Below are 15,301 nucleotides of genomic sequence, written 5' to 3' on the forward strand. Positions count from 1 at the left end.
ACAGAAAGAAAGGTCTTCCTTCCGTTGGTTCACCCCCCAAATGGCTACTACTGCCAGAGCTATGCCGATCCGAAGCCAGGAGCCAGGTGCCTCCTCCTGGTCTCCCATGTTGGTGCAGGGACCCAAGCACTTGGGCCATCCTCCACTGCCTTCCCGGGCCACAGCAGAGAGCTAGACTATAAGAAGAGCTACTGGGACTAGAACCCAGCACCCATATGGGACGCCGGCGCCACAGGCAGAGGATTAACCAAGTGAGCCACGGTGCTGGCACCTAATATATATTTTCATAAAAGAAGAACCAGGGTCTGGCGTTGTGGTACAGCTGTTAAGCTGTCAGTTGTGATGCCTGCATCTCATATCCGGGTGCCAGTTTGAGACCCAACTACTCATCTTCCACTCCAGCTTCCTGCCAAAGTGCCTGGGAAGGAGCAGAGGATGGCTTAAGTCTTAGTTTGAGTCTCTGCTACCCATGTGGAAAGTCAGGAGGAAATCCTGGCTTCTGGTTTTGGCTTTGGGCTGGCCCAGAACTGGCTGTTGGCAGCCATTTGGGGAGTGAACTAGTGGATAGATGATCTCTGTCTGCCTTTCAAACAATCTTTTTTTTTTTTTTTTTTTTTAACTTTTTGACAGGCAGAGTGGACAAGTGAGAGAGAGAGACAGAGAGAAAGGTCTTCCTTTTGCCGTTGGTTCACCCTCAAATGGCCGCCGCGGCTGGCGTGCTGTGGCCGGCGCACCGCGCTGTTCCGAAGGCAGCAGCCAGTTGCTTATCCTGGTCTCCCATGGGGTGCAGGGCCCAAGCACTTGGGCCATCTTCCACTGCACTCCCGGGCCACAGCAGAGAGCTGGCCTGGAAGAGGGGCAACCGGGATAGAATCCGGCGCCCCAACCGGGACTAGAACCTGGTGTGCCGGCACCGCTAGGTGGAGGATTAGCCTGTTGAACCACGGCGCCGGCCTTCAATCTTTTTTAATAATGGACCAAACAAGGAGCTGGCGCTGTGGCGCAGCGGATTAAAGCCCCAGCCTGCAGCGCTGGCATCCCATATGGGTGCCGATTCAAGTCCCGGCTGCTCCTCTTCTGATTCAGCCCTCTGCTATGGCCTGGGAGAGCAGCAGAAGATGGCCCAACTTCTTGGGCCCCTGCACCCACATGGGAGACCTGAAAGAAGCTCCTGGCTCTTGGCTTCTGATCAGCTCAGCTCTGGTTGTTACGGTCATTTGGGGAGTGAACCAGCAGAATGAGAGACCTCTCTCTCTCTCTCTGGCTCTACTTCTCTCTGTAACTCCTCTTTCAAATAAATCAAATAATTCTTGCAAAAAACTTTTTAAAAAATGGACTAAACATGATAAAATATTATAATCAAGTAGATCTAGATGGTAGATGTAAGGATTCATTATTTTATTCTCTGATTATCTGTTGAACTTTATTCATAATACAAAGGAAAAAGTCATTAGAACCCATCCATAGGCATCACTCTTCATGGAACCAGTCACCATGAAAGGTCACCATTTTATTGGTGACCAGGCATTGGGAGTCCAGAGCCCACACTCCAAGCACTGATAGAATTAAGACGCTCGATGGATGATACATTGTTGGGAAGGAACCAGTCGATGGAATAGAGGGGTAAAAATGAAACTTGGATGGGGCTCACTACGCCAGAAGCTCCAGAAAGGTTATCAGAACTGTGGGTTCTTTAGAAGACTTTTCAGTTTTCAGATGTGATTTGGATTCTGTTTTTTCTTTTCCTAATTGCCATGGGTTGTATATTTTCCTTTCCTTGGAAGACAGCATCGGGAGCACTGAGGAGTAGTATCTAGTATCTTTTTTTCCCCCAGAATTTGTTTTAAAAATTAGTCATCTGCTTTTTTTGTTTTATTTTTAAGATTTATTTGAAAGGCTGAATTACACAGAAAGGGAGAGATGTAGAGAGAAAGAGGTCTTCAACCCGCTGGTTCACTCTCTAAATGGTCACATTGGCAGGCTGGGTCAGGCTGAAGCCCAGCACTCATATGGATGCTGGTGTCATAGGGTTTAACCCACTGTGCCACAATGCCAGCCTTTAAAAATTAGTCTCCTAAATACAAATTAAGGCCACAGTTGTATACTGTTGGCTAGAATAGTTATAAATTTATAAAGACCATGCATTAGTGAAGATGTGGAGCAGCTCATACCCAGCTGATAGGAGTACAAATTGGTACAGATGCTTTTGAAGGTTGTATGCTTTCATCTATCCCTGCCGTCCCTATGTCCCCTCCCAGGCCCTTCTCACCCCTTGCCAGTGTGACCATGCTTTCTTCTCTGTAGATGCTGACAGTGGAAGCCCTATTTCCTAGGGCACTTAAGCAGCCAATCAGAATACACACCCATTAGGGGAGGTAACCTGGCCAATGGTGTATCCATTGCATCAGCTCTGCTGAAGGGAGGGGTACAGAGCCCACTGCCCTCTGGTCTGCCCCCATCCCATTTCTGTTACTGTGTCTATAGGAATAATAGGTAAATGCTCCGTCTCTGTCAAGCCGTGTCACAAAGGACACTGTGAAAAATGTATGACATCAGAGGGAGCGTGTGGCGAGCACCCTGGGAGGAACAAGTTCATTTTGTATTGAATGATTTTTAATGAATGCAATATTAACCCTTGCAGATGAGCAATAATCACTAAAGTCAATTAAAATGATGAGACCTTAAAAAAAATGTACATACCCAGCTGAAATGCATATACCATCACACCAAAGGATACATACACAAATGGTATTAGCAGTACCATTCTGATTGGCTCCAAACTGGAAACAACATTGAATGTTCATCAACAATGGAGTGGTGCTAGGTGGGGAATCATGCAAAGGAATGTTGTGTAACAGGGTGAATCAAGGCCCACTGCTGCAGTCAGCAACATGGACAAAGCCACAAACTTAATTTTGAACAAAAGAAGCTGTATATAAGAAATTGTCCATACTGTGTGATTCTCTGAGCAAAACTAGGCTATGGTGTTAGAATCCAGGAGGGTGGTAGTTCTCTTAGGAAAGGAGGGCAGGAGTAGTAACTGGGAAGGTATATTAGGAACCTTTCTGGGTGCTGGTCATGGTCTGTTTCTTGACCCAGCTGTTGGTGATCTGAGTGTGTTCTCTTTGTGGTAACTAAATGGCTATATAGTCTATGCTTTCATGCTCATGTGTTATATTTTAATTAAAATGTTTTTAAAACAATCTCTTTTGGGAATGAATGGTTAGCTTTGTGGTTAGGATGTTCATGTTCCACATTGGAGTGGCTGGGTTCAATTCTCAGCTCCAGTTCCAGACTCCAGCTTCCTGCTACTGCAGACTCTGGGAGGCAGCAGGTGATGTTCAAGTAATTAGATTCCTACCACTGACACAGGAGACCTGGATTGAGTTCCTGGCTCCTGACTGTTGCAGCCATTTGGAGAGTGAACCAGCAGGTAGGAACTCATTGCCTCTTTCTTTCTCTTTGCCTTTTAATAAAGACATTAATTTAAAAATACATAAATCCTCTTCTTCAGCTAACATGTGGGTTTTTTTTTAAGATTTATTTATTTGAAAGTCAGAGTTACACAGAACAAGAAGCAGAGTCAGAGAGAGAGAGAGAGGGGTCTTCATCCGCTGGGCTGATCTGAAGCCAGGAGCAAGGAGCTTCTTCCGGGTCTCCCATGTGGGTGCAGGGGCCCAAGGACCTGGGCTATCTTCTACTGCTCTCCCAGGGCATAACAGAGAGCTGGATTGGAAATGGAACAGCCAGAACTTGAACCAGCATCCATATAGGATGGCGGCACTGCACATGGCAGCTTTTACCTGCTACACCACAGCACCGGCTCCAGCTAACATGTTTAAAATGCAGGCACTACACAGTCAAGTTGCACTTTCGTTTCATGCAATATCTTCTTTTATTAAAGAAGATTAATTTATTTATTTGAAAGGTGAGAGGAGGGGGCGAGAGTGAGGGAGGGAGCAAGAAAGAGATCTGTCTTCTACCTGCTGGTTCATTCTTCAAAATCCAGAGCAGCCAGTAATGGGCTAGGCTGATACCAGAGCCTGGAACTCCATCCAGGTCTTCCATGTAGGTGGTAGGAACCTAAGTACTTGGACCATTCATCTGCTGCCTCCTAGGTACATTAGTAGGAAGCTGGTTTGGACTCAGAGGCAGGACTCAATCCCAGGCACTCCGATATGTGATGTGGGCATCCCAAGCAGTGGCTTAACCCACTGTGCCACAGTGTCCACTCAACATTTTCTATTTAGATGAGATATTTTTCCATATAGGGAAGCCTTCTAAGTCATTAAGTAAAAATCAGCTTTGTGGTAATTTTTTAATGAGATTTAGTAGAAATTATTATATTAAGTGCTCCACAGGATGGGGTTGCCATAATGAGATCTCATTTCACGGAAAGAAATGTTAGTAAGGTTTCATAATTTGGACTAAAAAAGTGGTCAGAACTTACTTTGCAACAATAGTCAAATTGTGCAGCTGATTTGCATCTCGTTTTTTGAAGAAATTTGAGTACCAGAGAGTTTAATACATGGTATTTTATGATCCTTTTTTGTTATGTCCATGTCGGCTATTTTGCTTCCTCTTGATTTAATTATAATGACCATAGAGTAGACCTTTGGCATAGTAGTTGAAAGAACATTTGGGACATTCATATCCCATATTGCAGTAGCTGGGTTCATGTCCCAGCTCCACCTCTGATTCCAGCTTCCTGCTGATGTGCTCCCTGAGAGGCAGCAGGTGATGGCTCAAATACTTGTGTTCCTGCTACCTACAGGGGAGACCCAGATTGAGTTCTAGGTTCCTGGCTTCAGCCTGTCCAGTCCCAGCATTAGTGTGCATTTGAGAAGTGAGCCAGCAGATGGAAGATCTCTGTCTCCTTCTCTGCATTTCAATAAAAGAAATAATAATTAGAAATAATTTTTTTAAAGTTTTAAAATTTATACTGAACCATATATGGGTTATCTTCTTGTTAAATCTTACAGAAGGCTGGCGCCGTGGCTCACTTGGCTAATCCTCCGCCTGTGGTGCCGGCACCCCAGGTTCTAGTCCTGGTTGGGGCGCTGGTTCTAGTTCCGGTTGCTCCTCTTCCAGTCCAGCTCTCTGCTGTGGCCCGGGAGTGCAGTGGAGGATGGCCCAAGCGCTTGGGCCCTGCACCTGCGTGGGAGACCAGGAGGAAGTACCCGGCTCCTGGCTTTGGATCATCACAGCACCGGCCATAGCAGTCATTTGGGGGCTGAACCAATGGAAGGAAGACCTTTCTCTCTGTCTGTCTCTCGCTGTCTATAACTCTCTTTCTTTCTCTTTCACTGTCTAACTCTGCCTGGCCAAAAAAAAAAAAAAATCTTATAGAAATAAGAACACTTTTTATTTGATATTTCACTTTCAGCCCTCCAACAATTTTTTTGCCTTTTCTTTAATGATTTTTCATTTGTTGTCCAAATGTGTTTTAATTTTCTGTTTTGTGTTTGTGGCTTGCTCAGGGCCGTTGGGACATTTGCTCGAGCCCTTGATTGCAGCAGTTCCGTGCGGCAACCCAGTTTGCACATGAGTGCTGCCGCAGCTTCGCGAGACATCACCTTGGTAAGATGCCTTCTGTAATTTGGGAGTTGTTTATGCTTTTGCTACTTATTTAATTATAAAGCCATTATAGCAGTATTGTAGACTTGAGAGCTCTCTGGCTTTTAGCCCTACTGGTAGGTAGGTTGATTTGGTTAACTAGTTGGCTGCCTGAATTTCTTAGTTATCCCATCTGTTTGTGAGTTGAGATAGGTAAAAATGACTGTTCCGTGGAGCAGATAGGAAACACATTGTGGGACACAGTTCACCATTCCAACATCTCTCTTCACTTTTGTGCCTTTTTTTCTGTATTCTCTCTATGTACTTAACTTGCTTGTAGATCATCCATAATGTTTTACAGTTTTTGTGTTTTTTTATGTGAAAGCAATGATTTCTTGAAACTGTTGATGGAGGAGTTACTCTGTTGTCGGGTTATTATTCAGTATGAATGTTTAAAGTTTTTGTGTCTTTTCACTAGAAAAAGATTCTATTTTTCTATTTCATATACATTATATTTGCTATCTTCTACATTTACTTCCTTGTTTTCTGTTGGTGATCAAGTGAAATTTCCCATTTTCAGTGTAATTATACATTAATGCTCCTTAAGGCTGGATATTGGTTCTGGCATGTGCTTCTCACTGTTTTTGATCCCCCAGCCCTGTGTAATAGGCATGGTAGGGTATGCTGATTTTACAGTTGAGAAAACGGAGGTTTGATGAGCTTATTTGACCAATACCTATTACATACAACACAAGTTTCAGTTTTGCTTTCTGATGGAATGGAATATGATGATAGGTTATATCACCTTCTCATATATACTAGTTTGAAATGCTTTCCAGGAAATGTTCATTGCGATATGTAGCAAAACATACTGAAATGAATTTCAGATTAGTTCCTTATGCTTCCTATGTATTTTTGTGTATTTATGAATTGTGATAAAGGCATAAGTGGTCTGCAGCTGTTATAGAGCCCTTTTCTTTATCCTTTCTCAAGCACTAGGATGTTATTGATAGAAGAAAGTTTTTCTCTTGATTGGTACATTCATATTTTATGTAAAAGTTTAAGAGTATTTTTGGTTGTTTAAAACTTGGAGAGTATTTTACCATAGAAACAAGGGTACAGATACCATTTGTCAGGATTTTCAAAGCCAGGTATTTATGTGCCACAAAACCACCTGGAATCTAATCTAATCACCTCTTGTATACATTTTTTCCTGTTCAAAAAGATTTCTACCAATTTTAAAAATAATGTATACTTAAAATGAAAAATTGAAAAATAGTATTGCAGACAAATGAAAAAGCCTTGTTCTTATTACTTAAGGTAAAATTTCTTATCCTTTCATAAGGTTTCTTTTCAGCCTGTTTTTGTGCATAATAAACAACAATAATAGCAAATTACAGAGAAATTCAGAGGCTAGTGTAATAAAATTATACATACTGTCACCTCCAGCAAATGTTAAAATTTCCATTTTCAATTAAAAAAATTTGTGATTATAGTTAATGTTGTAGTCCTTAATATTTTCTTCCAATTTCTTTTTCCCTTTTTTCCATCTGTGCCTCCCACCTCCATGACCCCTGTCTCATCATTGGCCTGTTGAGATCAAATCATGTTGATAAATGCATACCCAGTTTGTACATTTTAAGTGCTTTGGTATTAGTGTATTTTTTCATATGATACTATACCACCTGATTTGTGTATTCTGTTACTGGTGAATAACTGGAGTTCTTTCAAAACATTTTTCTGTGGCTACCCATAATGCTGACTTGGAAATTCACATGTGGATCCTTTTATGAGCATGCCTGTGAGTTCCTAAGGTTTTTTTTAAAAAAATATTTTATTTATTTATTTGAAAGACAGAGTTACAGAGAGAGGTAGAGACAAAGAGAGAAAGGTCTCCCGTCCACTGGTTCACTCCCCCCAGGTGGCTGCAACGGCCGGAGCTGCACTGGTACAAGGACCCGAGGACTTGAGTCGTCCTTTGCTGCTTTCCCAGGCCATAGCAGAGAACTGGATCAGAAATGGAGCAGCTGGGCCTCGAACTGGTGCGCATATGGGATTCCAACAATGAGGGCAGGGTTTTAATCTACTGCACCACAGTGCAGGTGCTGAGTCTCTAGATTTTAACTGAAGTCGGATGCTGACTCATAGGGCATTCTTTTAGAATTTCACAGGAAGCCAGGTTATTCTGCACTCCATGGTAGAAATTTATAATCCTATAAGGAGTTACTGAGTGCTTTCACTTTCTTCATCTATTTCCTTACATTTCTTTAACACTTGGTATTTTCAGACTTCTTAATGTTTACTAATCTCATAATTTCTCATTTTAATTTGTATCTCCCTGATTACTTAATAAGGTAAATCATGTTTTCCTGTGCTTATTAGCTGTTCAACTTTTTTCTTATGTGTATTTTAGATTCTTAATCTTGATTCTTTTTTCACTATTGTTTTTATTGAAAATTTTTTTCTCTATTTAAAACAATAGAAATTCATTGTGTCAGAGTTCTAGAGTCCAAAAGTCCACATTTGAAGTGTGAGCAGGGCCAGATTGCCTCTGAAACCTGAAGGAAGGGCCCCTCCTTGCCCCTCCAGCTCCCTATGGCTTGTGGGCTGTCTGTGGTGTACCATGGTGTGGTGTGGTTTTGCCTCTGTTACCTTATACTACCTTCCCAGGATCAGCCTTGTCCCAACAGTTTTGAAGAATTATTCATAATCATCACTGTCAATCTGTCTGGATTTTATTTTTATGAGCTGAGGGAAGCAGAGAAGTATTTTGTTTTGTTTTTAAGCATGGTAAATTGTGTGAATACCTTTTGTTGAGTTCACTGTTGCTTCATGATTTGTAATGCCCTTTCTGCCATAACTGAAGGTCCTCAATATACCTAGGTCTGCTTCTGGACTCTTTATTCTTCTTTGTTCTGTAGATTTGGTTGTCTTGTGCAAGCTCTATATTATAATAACTTTTTAGAGAATTGATAAGACAAATTACGTATGAACTTTATTTATTTTTTTTTTTTGACAGGCAGAGTGGATAGTGAGAGAGAGAGACAGAGAGAAGGGTCTTCCTTTTTGCCGTTGGTTCACCCTCCAATGGCCGCTGCGGCTGGCGCATCGTGCTGATCCGAAGCCAGGAGCCAGGTGCTTCTCCTGGTCTCCCATGCAGGTGCAGGGCCCAAGGACTTGGGCCATCCTCCACTGCCTTCCCAGGCCATAGCAGAGAGCTGGCCTGGAAGAGGGGCAACCGGGATAGAATCTGGCGCCCCGACCAGGACTAGAATGTGGTGTGCCGGCCGCCGCAAGGCGGAGGATTAGCCTATTAAGCCACGGTGCCGGCCTTTTTTTATTTCTTTAAATTTATTTTTAAAGATTTATTTATTTGTTTGAAAGTTAGAGTTACAGAGAGAGAGCATCTTCTATCTTCTGGTTCACTCTCTAGATGGCTACTGCCGTCAGGGCTGAGCCAGATGCCTCATCCAAGTCTCCCACGTGGGTAGCAGAGGCCAAAGCACTCAGGCCATCCTTCGTTGCTTTCCCAGGCCATAGCAGGGAGCTGGATCAAAAGTGGAGCAGTCAGTACTCATGCCCATATGGGATGCTGGCATTGCCTGTGGCAGTTTTACCTGCTACACAACAACACTGGCTCCTGAATTTTTCTTTTTAATATATAGTTTTGTGTCTCCAGCAGAGCAAGTTTTTCCTGACTATATAACGTAAACATTGTAACCTGGAAGGTTTTGGGTTTTTCTTCCTCATGTTGCATGATTTTGCCATTGATAGATACATCATTACTTATTTGGCCTGTAATAACTCTGTTATTGAGATAATGCTTCTCAAGTTATAACTGCAGATGCTGTATGTTATAATCCAGCAAACTGTCTCTACCCTGTTCAAAGAGCCCGATTGGAAAAGCCTGTTCCTGGGATAGTGCAGAGCTCTTGTGATTTAGGGCTTCCCCTACAGGACACTATGAGGGGTGGCACAGCACATGTGTGGCTCTTGGTTTGCAGCTGCAGCAACTCTCTGCTTCCCACTACTGGTTAATGTGTGGGTCTGCAAGTGGGTTCCTTTTGGAAGAGGGCATTCTGAAAGAACCACTATTTTTGTTCTGTCAATCATATTTATAAAAGGATTTTAAATAGGATGCTACCTGGGGCCACCGCTGTGGCACAGCCAGTTAACACCCTGGCCTGAAGCACTGGCATCCCATATGGGTGCCAGTTTGGGACCTGGCTGTTCCACTTCCAATCCAGCTCTCTACTATGGCCTGGGAAAGCAGTAGAAGATGGGCCAAGTTCTTGGGCCCCTGCACGGGAGACCTGGAAGAAGCTCCTGGCTCCTAGCTTCAGATTGGCACAGCTCCAGCCGTTGCGGCCAACTGGGGAGTGAAACAATGGGTGGAAGACCTCTCTCTTTCTCTGCCTTTCCTTCTTTCTCTGTGTAACTCTGACTTTCAAGTAAATAAATAAATCTTAAAAAAAAAAAAAAAAGAGGATGCTACCTATATGCATTAACCAGTTTAAATATTTTGTGCGTATTTTCTGTAATGGTTGATTGTTACTTCTTAAATTATTTAGTACTATAGTAATTTTTTAAAGCAGAGGTAGATGCTGAAGCTCAAGAAATAGTGTTTTGCTACATCTGTGTAGCTGACTTTGAAGAAAGATTTGTTTGTATCTATTCTTTGCTCTTACTGAGGAGGCCTCTCTGCTCCACTAAATTATCTCCTAGAACTACTCTTCTACTTCATTGTCATTAAAATGACTTGGGTTTACTTCTTACTTATGTGCACCCTGGGAGTTAGCAGGTGATGGCTAAAGTGCTTGGGTCCCAGCCACGCAGCTGGGAGGGTCATTGATGGGCTTGTAGAAGGTGTGTGTGTGTGGGGGGGGAGGTCTTCCATCCACTGGTTCACTCCCCAGATGGCCACAATGGCCAGAGCTGCACCAATCTGAAGCCAGGAGCCAGGAGCTTCTTCTAGGTCTCCTACATGGTACAGGGGCCCAAGGACTTGCACCATCTTCCACTGCTTTTCCAGGCCATAGCAGAGAGCTGGATCAGAAGTGGAGCAGCCTGGCTGGCGCTGCGGCTCACTAGGCTAATCCTCCGCCTTGTGGTGCCGGCACACCGGGTTCTAGTCCCGATCGGGGCACCGATCCTGTCCCGGTTGCCCCTCTTCCAGGCCAGCTCTCTGCTGTGGCCAGGGAGTGCAGTGGAGGATGGCCCAAGTGCTTGGGCCCTGCACCCCATGGGAGACCAGGATAAGCACCTGGCTCCTGCCATCGGATCAGCGCGGTGCGCCGGCCGCAGCGCGCCTACCGTGGCGGCCATTGGAGGGTGAACCAACGGCAAAGGAAGACCTTTCTCTCTGTCTCTCTCTCTCACTGTCCACTCTGCCTGTCAAAAAAAAAAAAAAAAAAGAAGTGGAGCAGCCAGTACTTGAACTGGGATGCTGGCACTGCAGGCAATGACTTTACCCACTAAGCCACAGTGCCAGCCCCTAATATAATTGTTACAAGGAAGTCTTGGCAAGAATTAAAAGTGGTTGAACAAACAATGTTTCCTTTAAGATGGTAATTTTCCCTTAAAATATGTTATCTATAATTTTATAATGAAATTGTTTTCCATCAAGAATAACTTAGGGGAAAAAACCATTTTCCTAAGGAAAGTTGATTTAAATAACAAAATTTTATGTTTTTGGTAATTGTAGTCCTGTTGTCAGGCATTTTTTCCCCTTCATTTATGAGTCATGTTCAAATCACACATTTCATTTAGGACCTGAAGGATACTGGGAATTTGCAGATATTTGGATCCCATGGCACAATATATAACATTTTACATATCAACTTACATTAGCCTGCGAAATGATAAAATTTTATCATAAAATTGATAAGATGGGGATTCCCATATGACGAGCACTATTCATGTTTCCAAGCTGTAAGCTGGAATTAGTGCTAATGGACCACTGCTTCAGTGAAAAACAGGGAACATGGAGTTTCCCTGCTTGCTTAATGAATCATTAAGGCAATAATAGTCTACATTTAGGTATACTTTGAAGAAAAATTTGTTTGAAAAGCAGAGTAGAGAGGGCAGGACATCTCCTTTCTGGTGATCTGGTGGTTCATTCCCCAAATGCCCTCACAGCCAGACTGACTGCATCTTAACTGCTAGGCTAAGTGTTTGCCCCTAACCCAGTGTAAATTTTTTTGGGGGTTGAGGGAGTGGTAAATACTGCTTTTACATTACTTTTCCCCCCATAGATTCAATACTGATATAGAAAATCTCAGAAAATTACTGTAAATTTGATATTGGGAAAAATACAGTGTAAATTGTTTTGACAACTTTGTTCTAGGATTACTATTTACAAATATGACTTAACAGACGCTGTGGTTAATAATTTTTCAAAAGATTTATTTAGTAAGGAGAAGTTGGAGAGAGAGAAAGGGAGAGAGAGAGAGAGGGAGGGACACACAGAGAGATATCTGCCATCTTCTAGTTTACTCCCCAAACAGCCACAATGGCAGGGGCTGGGCCAGGTCAGAGCCAGGAGCCAGGAACTTTATCCAGAGCTCCCACATGGGTGGCAGGGGCCCAAGCACTTGGGCCATTTTCCACTGCTCTTTTTCAGGCGCATTAGCAGGGAGCTGGATTGGAAGTAGAGTAGCTGTGACTTGAACTGGTGTTGCAGGTGGCAGCTTAACCCATTGTGGAATGCACCACGATGCTAGTTCCTATAATTCCTTAAAACTTACTGACTTTGGGAGCTGGTGCTGTTTGTATAGTAGGTTAAACCTCTACCTGCATTGCTAGCATCCTATATGGGTGCCAGTTTGTGTCCCAGCTGCTCCTCTTCTGATCCAGCTCTCTTCTGATGGCCTGGGAAATCAGTAGAAGATGGCCCAAGTGCTTAGGCCCCTGTGACCACTTGGGAGACCTGGAAGAAACTCTGGCCCTGGCTTTGGACTGGTCCAGCTCCAGCTGTTGTGGCCATTTGGAGAGTGAACCAGTGGATGGAAGACTTTTCTCTCTGCCTCGCAAATAAATAAATAAATAAATAAATCTTTAAAAAAAAAAAACAGATTAAGTTTAGTGGTCTAATTGGCTTTTTTTTTTTTTTTTTTTTTTTTTACTTTTTGACAGGCAGAGTGGACAGTGAGAGAGAGAGAGAGACAGAGAAAGGTCTTCCTTTTGCCATTGGTTCACCCTCCAATGGCTGCTGCGGCTGGCGCGCTGCGGCCAGTGCACCACGCTGTTCCTATGGCAGGAGCCAGTTGCTTATCCTGGTCTCCCATGGGGTGCAGCACCCAACCACTTGGGCCATCCTCCACTGCACTCCCGGGCCACAGCAGAAAGCTGGCCTGGAAGAGGGGCAACCGGGACAGAATCCAGTGCCCCGACTGGGACTAGAACCTGGTGTGCCGGCGCCAGTAGGCAGAGGATTAGCCTGTTGAGCCACGGTGCCGGCCCTAATTGGCTTTTATGACAATTTTACAATTAGGCAACACCTCATACAATAAATAACAGATGAGCTCAGCAAAGAAGAGTTGACTTTATAGACAGAAAAAGCTTCAGAAAGCTAAAACGGGACAAGAAGCAGATTAGTTGCATCAAAGATACTTTTGTTAAAGGTTAAAAGAGAGAGGACTTCATTTTGGGCTTGCTCAGGTAAACCACCCTGTCCAATTGGTTGCTGTGAGTGTCTTGAAAAGTTTGATTATGAAGCATTTGGTGGAAGTGAGTCCTTTGTTGTTTGGTCAGTTGAGGCCTACTGTGGGAGCTCAGAATCCAGTAATGGTCCCAGTCTAAAATAATTATGGTCATGAGTTACTGAATTGTGGGAACACAGTTAGAAATCTGTTAATGGGTGATTTTTATCACTGTGGTACATCACAGAAGAATCCGACACGAACCTGGATGGTAGGGCCCAATACAAACCTAGTGCATGTGGAGTCACTGTCACATGTGAAGTCTGCTGCGATGGCCTTTCGTAAACTGATATACCATAGACCTGTTACTGTTTCTGGAAAGTTTGAGAGTAAGTGTCAGAATGTATGTCCTGTTACTACTAAATATTTGAGAAGATAGTCTCTTTAAAAAAAAATCAATATTTAATTATACCAAAGCTGTCAGATTAGTTATAATACTGTTATTCAATCCAGAGCCTTTGTTCAGATTTGCTAATTGTCCCAGTAGTGTTCCTTATACCAAAAGAAAAAAGATTTTCTGGCCTGAGATCTCTTTGAGACTCAACTGTGTTCAGCTTTTACTGTCTCTGTGGTCTCCTTCAGTCCTCTGTGTTTCATGTCTGTGTCATTTGGAAGAATACCAGTTATTTTGTAGAAATCTGGGTGTGGTTATAAGTTAATATGTAATTAGAATAGGTTTTTATTGTATATAAGTCTATTTTTGTCAGTTTTCTCAGTGTAGGCAATTATTTTCCTCTGAATTTCAAATTTATTAATATAATTTTTCATGATATTTTTAAATTTTAAATAAACTATATCATTAGTTAAAATAGCTTTTCGGGGGCCGGTACCGTGGTGCACTAGGCTAATCCTCTGCCTGTGGCGCCGGCATCCCATGTGGGTGCAAGTTTTGGTCCAAGTTGCTCCTCTTCCAGTCCAGCTCTCTGCTGTGGCCTGGGAGGGCAGTGGAGGATGGACCGGGTGCTTGGGCCCCTGCACCCACATGGGAGACCAGGAGGAGGCACCTGGCTCCTGGCTTCAGATCGGCGCAGCTCTGTCCATTGTGGCCATTTGGGGAGTGAACCAACGGAGGGAAGACCTTTCTCTCTGTCTGTCTCTCTCTCTCACTGTTTGTAATTCTATATGTCAAATAAATAAATAATAAATAAAATAGCTTTTCATTCCTGTTACTGTTTATATACATAATTTCCCAATTTGTTCTTTATAGTTTTGGTGGGGAGTACAATGATTAATTATTGAAAAGAATGAGATTTGGGTTTTGTTGGTCTTCTCCTTTTTCTTCTTCTTCTTCTTCTTCTTCTTCTTCTCCTTCTCCTTCTCCTTCTCCTTCTCCTTCCTCTTCCTCTTCCTCTTCCTCTTCTTCCTCTTCTTCCTCTTCTTCCTCTTCTTCCTCTTCTCCCTCTTCTCCCTCTTCTCCCTCTTCTCCCTCTTCTCCCTCTCCCTCTCCCTCTCCCTCTTCCCCTCCCTCTTCCCCTCCCTCTTCTCCTCCTCCTCCTCCTCCTCCTCCTCCTCCTTCTTTTTTAAAGATGTATTTATTTGAGAGGCAGAGTTACAGAGAGAGAGAGAGAGAGAGAGAGAGGTCTTCCAGCTACTGGTTCACTCCCCAAATGGCTGCAATGGCTGGAGCTGGGCCAATCAGGAGCCAGGAGCCAGGAGCTTCTTCTGGGTCTCCCATGTGGGTGCAGGGGCCCAAGCACTTGGGCTATCTCTTCTATTGCTTTCCTAGGCCATAAACAGGGAGCTGGATTGGAACTGGAGCAGCCTGCAGTGCTGGCCCCTTGTTGAATTTCTTTATGGTATGTTTTCTGTTTATTTTTGTTCTTTGTTTCCTTCCATCTACTTTTCTTTGGGTTTATTCTTCTTATTTATTTTTTTAAAGATTCATTTATTTGTTTGAAAGGCAGAGTTAGAGAAAGAAGAGACACACACAGAGAAAGGAGGGGGGTAGGTCTTTCACCTGATGATTCACTCCCCAAATGGCTGCAATGGCCTGGGCTAGGCCAGGCCAAAGCCAGGAGCCAGGAGCTTCATCCAGGTCTCCCATG

General features: G+C 43.4%; 1 protein-coding gene across 2 annotated transcripts in view; it reads left to right on the forward strand.

Moving 5' to 3' along the window:
• MTA3 (metastasis associated 1 family member 3) overlaps positions 1-15,301 on the forward strand; it is a 174,385-nt gene that overhangs the window by 98,816 nt on the left and 60,268 nt on the right. For both annotated transcript variants that reach the window (XM_062209343.1, XM_062209342.1), the window contains exon 8: positions 5,481-5,580. In XM_062209343.1, coding sequence (XP_062065327.1) covers positions 5,481-5,580 — 100 coding nt within the window. The remainder of the gene's footprint in view (positions 1-5,480; positions 5,581-15,301) is intronic.

This window comes from Lepus europaeus, chromosome 13, assembly GCF_033115175.1.
Source record: "Lepus europaeus isolate LE1 chromosome 13, mLepTim1.pri, whole genome shotgun sequence".
In the NCBI taxonomy this organism is placed as follows: Eukaryota; Metazoa; Chordata; class Mammalia; order Lagomorpha; family Leporidae; genus Lepus; species Lepus europaeus.